The sequence below is a fragment of the Primulina tabacum genome, chromosome 16 (genome assembly GCF_025594145.1).
Source record: "Primulina tabacum isolate GXHZ01 chromosome 16, ASM2559414v2, whole genome shotgun sequence".
Lineage (NCBI taxonomy): Eukaryota > Viridiplantae > Streptophyta > Magnoliopsida > Lamiales > Gesneriaceae > Primulina > Primulina tabacum.
Genome location: NC_134565.1, coordinates 35,222,574 through 35,234,950, shown reverse-complemented (window position 1 = coordinate 35,234,950; position 12,377 = coordinate 35,222,574). Strand labels below are relative to the sequence as shown.

General features: G+C 34.5%; 2 protein-coding genes and 1 pseudogene across 2 annotated transcripts; all 3 read right to left on the bottom strand.

Moving 5' to 3' along the window:
* Window positions 1–197: 197 nt before the first annotated feature.
* LOC142528554 (protein FANTASTIC FOUR 3-like) lies at window positions 198–893 on the bottom strand. The gene has a single exon (XM_075633594.1). It carries the CDS (start codon window positions 891–893, stop codon window positions 198–200), a length of 696 nt encoding a protein of 231 aa, XP_075489709.1.
* Window positions 894–2,458: 1,565 nt separating this feature from the next.
* Window positions 2,459–7,303, bottom strand: LOC142529665 (rho GTPase-activating protein 1-like; annotated as a pseudogene).
* A 1,159-nt stretch (window positions 7,304–8,462) lies between these two features.
* LOC142529666 (glucan endo-1,3-beta-glucosidase 14-like) lies at window positions 8,463–12,151 on the bottom strand. The gene is made up of 4 exons (XM_075635263.1): window positions 11,878–12,151; window positions 10,107–11,137; window positions 9,859–9,996; window positions 8,463–8,674 (listed from the first exon to the last, which is right to left on the bottom strand). Exons 1-3 carry the CDS (start codon window positions 11,918–11,920, stop codon window positions 9,913–9,915), a joined length of 1,158 nt encoding a protein of 385 aa, XP_075491378.1. The 5' UTR covers window positions 11,921–12,151; the 3' UTR covers window positions 8,463–8,674; window positions 9,859–9,912.
* Between the last annotated feature and the right edge of the window lie 226 nt (window positions 12,152–12,377).

Genomic DNA, 12,377 nt, shown 5'->3' with positions numbered 1-12,377 from the left:
ACATTTTCTTAAAACATAACATAAGCCTCAGATTTTCAGGAGACGGTGGCATACGTACGTTTAGAGTTCGGACCAACTCGAAATGACCAAACTATAATCACCTAAAAGAAATGGATCCCCCACGCCGGAAATCAATTTCTTTTTTCGTTCCTCAATTCCTGGAAATTATATTTTTTCACACGCTAAGAAAAATGAAATCAAGAACTGCCATGGCAGGTTTCTGCATTCTCTTGTTCTTCATCGGCATACTTTTCTTCATCGTCTTCATCAAGAATTTCATCATCAGACTGAATCAACTGCAACCTCAAGCGTCCATTCTCGCGGCATGCATGCAAAACTTCCTGAGTTGGGATCCTGATTTCTTTGAGTATAAATCTGCCATCTTGCCTGTATGATTTGAAACAAACCCCAGGTTGTCCACTGCTTCCGATACAAGAAATCGGTGGAGGAAATTCCCCTCTGTTAAAACGATCATTTTTTGAAAATCTAATGTTTCTTGTATTAACTTTTCTGTCTTCATGTTGCTTATGATCGTTACGACAAGTATGATCATTGCTCAACAAATAGTCAACATCACCGGAACTTTCGAACCCGAGTCCTTCTGTGCACAGAGACAAGCTATCACTGTTCTTGTAATATTGCTTTGTCTGGTTGAAGGGATAGCAGTAACTGGATGTAAGGATCTTGTTTTCATGCTTGTCCCGATGGGGATCATCCTTCCCGGCATGGCTTTTCTCTTTGAAATGCAATTCGCCAAATATTTCGGTGAAGGAAGAATCGTCAATAGGTTTCATGGATTTGATCTGTTTCCACGATGAGAGTGATTCAAGAAGAGTCGGATTTTCCGGCAATGGCTTCTCAAAGATGTGATCTAGTCTACCACAGGTAGCCATTGTTTCAGCTTTTCAGTGCTTTTTTAGTTAATTTCTTGCACGAGGAGAAATGGGACGATTCTTGATGATGGAATGTGTGTGCTTGATCGATCATACACAAGAAGGGTGTGAAATTAGTAGTTGCCGATAAAGTCAAGGAGATGAGGCTATTTATACAAGTTGGGGAGTCGAATAAGGATAAGTGGTTATGAATGGGCTCTTCACAATTTTTAAGATTCTCTGTCTTTTTCTTATCTTTGGCCTTTGCTAAAACATTATATATGTGTCTGTCTATATATGCATCAAGACCTAATTACGTATATTACTCTTGATTTCTTGATAGTGTAAAGATTTGGTTAACAAAAGTTAAATGCTCATCTGATTCTACATGTGGAGTCCATCCTTGATTCTACATGCAAAAACTTTTAGTTTACGTTATTTACCTAATATCTATATACACCATACTATATGTATACACATATTGTTACATTTTTGAAATTATATTTTAGTGTTAATTAAGTTTCAAAAACACTTATAACTATTTTTTTAATCAAACTGGTTGAACAAACAAACAAGCAAATAATAGTTGGGGGTATAAAGGCGTATATCTCACACGATCTCACGGATCTTTATTCGTGATACAAGTCAATCATGCTTATATTTATAATAAAAATTAATATTTTTTTTATACATAAAAGTAATATTTTTTCATGGATAACTCAAATAGAAGATCTGACAAAATCGATTCATAATACATTTTTACATAAGTTTTTGTGTTATCCTATCATATTTGCTTTTCCATACAACATCCAATGTAGCGGCGGGAGCTTTAACAAACTCCTGCTTATTTATAACACAGAAAAAATAATCATACATGAAAGAGATGAGAAATTAAAAAAATCTACCATATCCTAACCTATTCATTTCACCAGACTTCTGCTATGTTTCCCGAAACTAAATGAGACCATCAACTAGCAAGAACCAAATTATCAATGTGTCAACAACCTCTGCATTTTACTTAGACTATGGCAGAGCTACCAATTATTACGCACGCCTTGATGATCAATTGAAAAACCATGAAATCGGTCTACACCAGTCATGAGAGAAAATTGTGTGTTACTTTGAAGAAATTTAACCAATAATGCCAAATATTACATCCAACTTCAGTGTTTTTTGTAAATTGCAGCATGCTAATGAAGTTTGATGTTTCAAGTTTTGAACATTTTTCTTCCGAATCACATTATAATCGTGGTGCAGTGCTTGCAATGAACGCTCAATTTGGACGTGATTGGCAAGAAAATATGAATCTTTGACGTCAATATCTCAGGACACTACAATCTACCATTTTTTTCAATTGAGAAAAGATTTAAACTAAATTCCTGTTTACAGTTTTCAAACTTCCAGATAGAAATCTTACGTTGTATAAAGCAACCAAAGATGCCGACTAGTTTAAACAGTATGTACAATACTGTAAAATCCAGGAACATGATTGCCTAGTGGTTTGGTCACTTTAGTGTGTGAATCACATTCCATGTCTCTGTCGTGGTCCTTCATGTGGATTAAAAGAAAATAGTTCTAGATTCAAATTGAACGAATCTCACCACTTAGAATTCACATAATTTCACAGTAACAGTAATAAGTAAAAATGTACCAGGTTTGGACATGTTTCACTTAATATAGAACTAGATAAAAGGAAGCAACATCATAAAATCAGCCAACAAAGGAGAGATTCTTGAACCTGTGTTCAACGCCAAGCTTCAAACCGTTCGATTATTGAACTTATACGGCTCAAATTGCTTACCCCTTTGTCCTTGTAATCAGTCTTGATGGATAAATCTACAACTTGCAAGCTATCATTTCTTGATTCAGGCTTTCTCAGATTGGAATTGCTTGATTGGCTTCCTGTTTTGCTCATTTTGTTCTCTTCAATGTGATTCTGAAGATCATTAATTAATAAAGCTTCTTTTGCACCAGAAACTCTGTACACTTGATCGAGAGTTTCACACGACACATTATCATCAGATTCTTCAGTTGAAGTTGAGTAACTGAGATAATCTTCATCAGATATGTCCTCTAAATGGTTTGTCTCTGAACCGGAGTCTAAACCAGGGTCCTCGGCGAAAAATCCCTGAATTGCCTCTTCATTCGGAGTAGCAGGATTTTCATGACCAAGTATTGAAGAACTCGGATTTCCATTGTCATCCGAAGGCTCGCCACCAGATGTAGGAGCTGGTTCTATCACAGAGTCTTCCCTTTCTTGTAAAGTCTTCTCTATAAGTGTCTTAAGGAAGTTCATCACTTGAACGGCATACATCAAAGCAGTCAGTGGATCGGCCATCTGCAAAAACAGAAGTGCAAATGTGATCTTGCAATGTGCTGTAGATGGTGTCTGGATTGAGAACTTTTACTGAGAGCCAAAAAAATAAAACCAAAAAACGAAGGCTTTTGTTAAAAAAGGTTTTTTTATTAGTATTAAAAGCCCTTGGAAGGAAAAAAAAAAACAAATTAGTAGGCCAAACAATGTAATGCTTCTATTTTAAATTATCTTTAAGAAATAAAAAAGATACGCTTTTTAAGTATCCCACCCAATTAGACTATCAATTTTCATCAAAATTGGACTTTAAAAGACTCAACTTCGTAAAATACTTTTCCAGCAAGAACTTATGCATCCAAATTTGCCATCGGTGAAAGCATCATGCATCTGGACCTTTTTTACCCTTCTCTGGTCCATGTTCCAAAAAATGTATTCAATAGACCTCAAAAACTTGATATATCTTTTCCAGAAAATGATCTTGGAAATAACACCATGAGACAAATCCATTTACAACATATTATAGATTCGTACCTGTGTCATGTTAGGTGCAAACACCATTGCTATGTTTCGAGCATTCATCTTGTTTAGACATTCCTCTAGTACAACATCAGCCATTAGGTTGATCGCCCAATCCAACAACGATGCTTCTGTTGAGGGTAGAAGCCTTACAAGGGCATCACAGTCTTCTTCCGACTGGCATTGCATCACCTGCTCAGGTGAAAGAGAATCCAACACCCCTCTAGGGAGTTCTCGGAACCAAGCCTATAAGGATCACAAGAAGATGTTAAGCTAAAAATGCGCAGAAGAGAACAAAATTAACTTCGATTTTTAATGAAGGGTATCTGAGCACACACATGCTTTCTTTTTCTTGAATACATAGAACAACATATTCCCAATAGGTAGAAGTCATTCAAATAGCAATTCCAAGAAATCCACAAGAAGAAAAATCTTTTTCAAGAATGAATTCATGTAAAGAAGAATTTAATTTAAAATTAATAATAATAATAATCTATCAATTGAACTCTAAAATAGGATAAGTGACGGAAAATGCAACACAATCCAGAATATACATAATATACAGACAGACAGGGTTTAAACTTTATATATCACCGCCTTATATAAAGGAATATATCCAGGGATAAAACGGTGTGAAATCTTTGCTATAACCTACACAATTAAATCATATCTCAGCAAGTTCATAATCTTTATTATAATACAAAATCTAATTTAAGATATATTATTAGATTTCTATTGGCATCTTTCTCAAGATTTAGTTACCTTGATCAAGCCGGCCAAACAGTGTACATCAATGCCTTCTGGGATTACTCCCCGGTTTAATTGGTCCCTCACATATTCCTCTTGACTGTTTCCTGCAGTTATTCTGAAAATACCTTCTGCCTGCACACATAATTCCAATAGTGATTGTGTTGTAACTATTAAATACCAGAAGATCCACCACATTTATATTTCTGGCCAGTGTTAGATTATTGTGCATTTTGTTTGCATTTTGTTTCACTGGATGTGGTCCTTTTTCTTAATAATCTTTAAGGAATTACTATGATGCACCTGCAAGCCACCTTGGGAATACAAATGTCCGCTGCATAAGCAGGAGAATAGTTGGAATGCTGTTGCCACGTGGATCATAAGACAGCTGCATGGACTCTGTAGAAACTCCAAAAACAGTGGCACTGTGTATTGATTTCAAAACCAAAAGGTCAGAGAGGAACTATGCTAAAACTGACCATAATAGAGGTGAACATCACAATGATATACAAAGTACCAAAAAAGTGAAATCTGGGATCAAGAAATTTTCAGTTATTTTACTTAGTTGCATAATCTACAAAAAAGATAATGTGATAACATGAAGCGCTGATAGTTGAGCTACCATCAAGGTTTATTGGGGATGTCATGTGAAAGAGATTCACCAGAAATTACGACAACCGACATTATGATTAGAGTACTTCCCTATCAGAGTAGATCAAAAGTTTCAATTTTGGGGTGACACCAAGTCACCAACATGGTAGATCACCAATTTACAAAAACCACCTTTTGATATTCCGCAACAAACAAAAATACTAATTGACCAATGATATTGAAATTTCAAAAGCATATTGAGATCATTTATACCTAAGTTTGAGAGATGTTTTAGTAAATCTCAGAAAACAAGCACGTTGTAGCACTAAATGGGCCATGTAGAATGAAAAAGCTCATAAGTTTATCGAGACAACTTCTCCTATTGTTCTTTCAAAGAAACAAGTACTAAATTAAAACTGATGAGCATATAGTTATTCTTGAACTGCATTAAAACCTCCATCAGCGTCATATGATGGGGAAAAAATATCTTTATCTGGTTGATAAGATCAAGAATTTGACACAGCAATGAACCAAACATTATTCACAGGACATAAGAAATCGTAATCCTGAATGAAAATTAACCTCAAAAGTAATATGGGATTCACCCACCTTCTAGAGTAAAATCTCCGCGTTTAGAGAATTCAGTGTTAAAAACTAATAGATTTTTCTAACATTAAAAAATTACTAGATTTGATAATCCATTTTCTTCTCACCGGTAATACATATTCACTCGATGCAACCAAATTAGGAAGAAGAAGAACCAAACTACCAAGTTTGCAATGAGTTGAATAAATATTTGCGAGAAAGTACTAATGGAGATAAAATTGAAAATCAGACTGCAGTTAAATGAATGAAAATATTATTCTTAGAATCAAATTTATCACAACTTCCATAGTAAATGAGACACATATAATCCAATGAAAGTAGCCACTTATGAAGCAGACATGAAAGCAGTTATCAACAACACTTTATACAACTGCTTTTGAACTAAAATCTAAGGCAGATAATTATAAAGTGTCATTCAGGTAGTGTGGGAAATAACGACGTCATCCATTTGTAGTTCGATGGACACAGACAGATTATAGATTGACAATATCAAAGGTTTGTTAGGACATCAATTCTATTTCAGAAAACATTGCTATAAATGAAGAAATATAGTTATCCCCAGAATTCTTGCTGATAAAATTTGTCCTCCATTCTGCACTAATAATTAATATCATCACATACCAAGTCTAAATTATTTTCATAGAATGTGTTATAACTTGATAATCCACCAATGACTGTAAAGTTCCAAAGACATCGGATTATTTATCAAGATACAATATGCATCAATTATCCAAATCTAAAACCCAAGAATAGCATAAAGATTGTAACAATGAAATATGAAAAAACTAGTCACGATTTATATCTATCAAACGCATGTAAAAGAACCTAAGTTACAGGATTCACGAGAGAGAAAACAAACCTAGCACTAGGAGCCCTCCTCGAAACCTCAGGCTCAAACTCAACAGGCAACCCCAAGAACCCATTAAACCTATCAAAAGTAACATGATTAACATGATGTACATTGGTGGGCCAACCGATCTCCATAACCCTACCACCACCACCACTGCCACTGGCACCAGAAAAATCAGCACTCTCCGTCTTGCAGGCCACCCAAAAACTCTTTCTAAACAGAGTCACTAGAATCGCCAAAAGAGATAACTGATCCCTCCTCTCCTTCTCCCTCTTCTCTCTCGCCGCCCGATTATCTTCCTCTGCTTCCTCTATGTTATTATTCCCCGCCAGCCCAGAAACCACCTCATCACCTACATATGTCTGAAACAATGTGGCATTGTGGGTTGGCGTGGATATTGAAGGAGAAGATGACGAAGAGGGGGAGTGGAGCACCTCTGTCATCGGTATAAAAGTTGAACGACTCAAAAAATGAGCTCTTTCAACACTTCTTCTGCCAAGATTCTTTTTTTATTCAAGAAAACAGATGGGTTCGTTGTGATTTGTGAAATAAAAATATTCTAGACTGAGATTTGCTGCGCAATTAAAGAAAGAACTGGTCTTTTTGATAAAATGGGGGTTCTGATTTGGAGGGAAATTTTCAAGAAAGATATTTTTTAAGAAATGTGGTGGATTGGAAATCAGAATTAGAGGAGTGGGATTGAAGGAGTGGTGATGGCATCTAAGACGTGAGAATCATGAAGAGATATATTTTATTTTTCTTTTTTGTGACTTCATTCCCTTCTTTTTTTGGGGGGCTAGATTTTGCCATTTTGTCTTCTGCATAATGTTCTTTACAGAGATTTGTATTTGCATAATTTCTTTTTTTAAAAAAAAATTTGTTTATAAATTTGTTTTAGAAAAACACTTGATTTTTAAGAATTTAGAATTTCTGATTTGGTTTTGATTTTACTTTTATTTAACATAAAAACAAAATCAATTTTCAATATTTATTTAAACATCAAATTACTTCAACTTCTTTTAATAAAAACATTTTAAAAAATTGAACTAAGATAGTATTTGAAGGAGTTTATTTTAAAAAACTTGAAATTTTTAGTTTATGAAATGTTTGAAAATTGTATGTAAAAAAATTCTAATTTTTTTTATAAACACTAATTTATTTAAATATTTTTTAAGATACAACTGTTGTATCCACTTACGTTCCAACCGTGACTAGAATTTCCCAATTTAAGTAATAAATTCGACAGTTTAATTTTAAAAATATTCTTAATCAAAAGCAAGGAAGCTCAATGGTGTACATGTTTTTTTTTTAGAAAAACAGTGTACATCGAAAATATATATAATTTATGATTATTCTATTATATTATTAAGAAAGAACAGAGGCAAAATCACGTTATATATAATATATTCATATTTAAATCATTTTGTTCTGAGTTAAAATGACATGACATAATAACCACACGTGATTCTTCCTAAAATACATAAAAAACCCACCTTCAATATTTTTTTCTCATAATATTTAAACGTTTGATCACTTTTTGGCAAAACGAAATGGGCGAAAGACTATACAGATTATTTTTGTCAATGGCATACGTCACTCTTCTGGTTTAAAAGTGGCTTCTCCATGTTCTAAATAACACAAACTCTGAGTTCGCCGCCAGATCAGATCAAAGTGCAATGATATTATGTCGTCTGCCGACCAATAACATATGGAATAATAAAATAAAATAACAGGAAAAACAATCCTAAATCCACAAGCAGGTCAAGTTTGGATTATGTTGCTTTCTTATTTCACAATAATAATTTAATTCAAATTATTTCATGTTACTTTTAATCCAAATAAATATGAGTCGATTAACACAAATTGTTATAAAAGACGATATTCTTTATATCCCGGAGATGTATTTTCGATTTCAATATAAAGTTAAATTCATTCATGCTTATACAATAAAAAAATAGTTAAGAGTAGTATAACTTCATATATATAGTTTAAAATCGAATCCTACTGTATAAAAAAGTTAACATTCTAGTGAAGGATGGTTCATTTGAATTATTGGTAAGTCTGCATGAATAAATTATTCAATAAAAATGTATATAAATTTTCAGGTATAAAATTCTCCTAATCTACTGCATGCAAAAACATCCTTGCCACTGATGAATATGCATTGGTAACTTTACCCTGCAACCACAGAAAAAATGATATTTAAACAAGTGCTTAAGATAATGTAATCTTTTAACCGGAAGAAATAAAAGAGCCCAGAAGTTCAAGAGTTTTGGGTCAAGATCAGATTTTATCTGTACGTGTACACAATGTATCAGCATGTATCAGACGACTGGTCTAACTAATCAATGATACACCAAACCATATTTAAATCAAGTACAATGACAGAAGGTCAATCATCAAGTTCAACATTATCTTGCCAAACTGTAGTTGAAATGTGGTAGTAGATAGCTAGCCATAATTATGAAGCAATCAAAAGTGACTTGTCCATTTGCCTATCTTATCCTATTTAATCCCTGATGTTAGATTCTATGAAAAAGTATTAATAACTGGGCTCCATGATAACGAAAGCCATCATATAACTTTGTGGTTCAAGCAACATATTGGTGGCACAGCCAGAGGGGAATCCAAGAAATCTAGGTCGGCAGAAGAACAATTTGATCGATTCCAAATAGGTCCAGTGGTTATTTCTCCAGTGTATTATCGAATGAATTTTTGAAATCCAATAAAATATCTCGAACAAAACGATCTTCTGAGACCATATTCAAAAGATTTTCGATATTTGAAGTGTTTTTTGGAGCTTGAGAAGCCAAACACCGTCTCCAGAAGTAAAATAAACACAAAGGGCGAAATAATAAAAAAATAAAAATTACAACTTATGGGAAGTGAAATCTCCTTTTTTGTCATACGGAAAATAAACATATACAAGAAAATGCAAGAAGAGTGGCAACAGCCTCTGCAGACCCCTCTATTCTGCCACTTAGGATAATGCAATAGAAAAATATTGTGTTACTTAGCTTCTTGATGATGCAACACATTACCATTGGAAGACAAAAAAGACGAGCTTTCAACCGTAGCGGTTTAATTAGAAAATAAGAAATGCTCAAATTTGGGCTGCGACAAAGGTTTCTTTCATGACAGGCTTGAAATGGACTTTTGTCGAGAAAAGATATAAATACCGTCACGATGAGATTCATTTGCATTATTACGGAACATATCCCATCAACGCTATATTTTTCTGAAAGGTAAATAATAGCTCAAACTCAAGAAACTAACTTCAACGCCAATGAAAAAGTTGGCTGGCCTGTTTGCACTTAAAAACTTTAAAATAAGAAAAGTTGGAAACTATGCAGGCAAAATACCTCTGAACTATCCAGGAAAAAAGAGCTGGGATGATAAGCATTTTCTCCATTCCGTTATGGTAATGAGATAAATCTCTGGCTACAAAGCACATAATGAAAATGCCATGGAATAACCGAAAAAATGAAGAAAGATATGACCTGAAAAGTAAGAGAAACATTTGTCAAATCCTGTCATATGTAATATAAGTTGTAAAAATGTGCAGTAGCAAAAGATACAGCATAACACGTGAATTTACACACTTCCTTACGTTTCTTTTTGAAGATGAATAATCCATTCGCGGAAGAAATCCTTGTAAACCAATGTTATAGACAGGAGTGCCATCAGGATAGTACAATCCATAATTCCTTTCTGACAAAGGACCAGGTTTTAAATCCTCGTTAAAAAGTGCAAAAACGTATATGTCAATAGGTACTGATGGTTTTCCCGGAGTCCCTTGACTTTGCTCTATCCGTCTGAGCAAATTACCGTTATACAGCCTGGCATTCTCTGGTGTCGCCCCTACCTCATTTGGATCCCCTTTTGATGGCCATCCGGTCTCGGAAACTTTAACTTGTATGTCCGTATGGCCTAGTGCTTTGATTGCTGAATAAACAGAGTCAATCTGTGCATATAACATGTTATCATAATGCAGATTTGTTAGAGGGTCAGTCATCCCAGAGTTTGGCTGGAAAAGTGCATAGCTCAGTGAAACTTGCTCTGGATTATCCTTATAGGCGAAGAAGGGATACGCATTAATAAGGAATGGTGAGTCTGTTTGTGCATGAAAAATGAGAATACTATGGATATATTCGGCAAGATCTTGTCGAAAAGCACCAGCCGAAGGTGGGTAGGAGTTACTCAAGATTCCGAAAGAATGAGATGTCGTCACAAACATCTCCTTGCTTAGCCCAAGATTTGCCAGAGCCCCCCTAACAGTCTCCATCGCTGGGAGCAAATACGACTTTAACTGAGTGTCATTGCCTGTGAGAACCTCGTTTCCAACAGTGATACACGTGATCTTAGTTAGGGGAATATAAGGTTGCACGTGCTGCTGAATCCAAGATTGAGCTTGAACAGGATCAGTCATCTGTTGAAGATACTCATTTCCTAGTCCAATTACAAATTCAACATCCGAGTTCGCGAATGCTGATAAAACATTTGGATCTGCATCATAAAGTTTCACTCTACTTATGTTGACAGATTTAAGGAGATAAGAAACACGTGATGGGGATGGTAGATTGTTGGCAATCTGGCCGTAATTGATTCCCACTCCGAATCCTCGGACGCAAACTAATGAATCTGAAAGCAGGTGATGAACTCAGAAAAGGATAACACTGAGAAGAATAAACAGGATCTCTACCATTTTACAGGAATTGCTTCCTAAAATCAGGAAATATCAGTCCCATATACCTTTAAAAATAAAGGTTCCACTTACTAGCAATGAAATAATACCAGCAAAAACACACAAACTTGTAGATTTTAATTAATTCAGACTTCATCACTATCAATAACCATAATAGAATCACAGACAAGCGCAAAAAAAAAAAATTCCTGCTTTCTTTTTAATCAAAGAATCCACCGTGAGATCATCTCCTTTACAGGAATCACCAACTCATATCCAAAATTTATACAAAATATAATATAGTCTTTACAAATTAGAGAAGCAAATTGCCAAGAATCCTGAACCTCAAAAACACAGTCTCTGTAAACATCCATCAAAGCAACACAAAAAAGGGTTAAAAAGAAAGAAACTAAACTGATTGACACATGAGAATAGAATAAAACCAGCCCTTTTCCCATAAACCCAAAATTCAAGAAGCCATTTCTTAATTCACCTGTCTTGATTTTTAATGTGAAGAATAAGAATATCATAAACAAGGAAACAAAACACGACCCTTTTTATTTTTTGATACAACAAAACACTACCTTTTACATAAAAGCAACATAAACACAATCTTTCGACCAAAAAAAAGAGTCTTTTTGCTGAGACTGAAATGTAAAAGAATCAAAACACAAATGAAGCAGTATGAAAAAAGAACCTGACAAAGTGAAGAGGAGGAGAACCCAGAAAAAGGTGGCCATAGCGATTTGCTATGCCAACTCTCTTGAATCTCAGCCTCGATGCCGCTTTATAGTTGGCTGTCTCTATTTATACGACGCGTTTGTACAATAAATAATGAAATAAATGGTATTAAATTTTTGCGCCTTCCTACCGAAAGGAAGCTACACAATGTGAAACTGAAATGCTAAAGAGCCATATTTTGTATGTAAGTGTGTTTTTTCCTACTGTAGGTTTGGCAAATGCCCTGTGAAACACCATTCCAATGGTTTTACACAAGGCTCGTAATTTCGTTAATTTGACAAAATGTATCATTCATGTAAGCAATAATTAAAGTATGTGGATGCTTTTTATCTAAGAAAACATTGAAATAAATCATGCGACGTTGAAATTAAGGATTTTATTTTTACATAACTCAACTAAACAATTTTTTACAGTCAAACTCACCTACACCTTATCATCAACGATTTACAAATACAT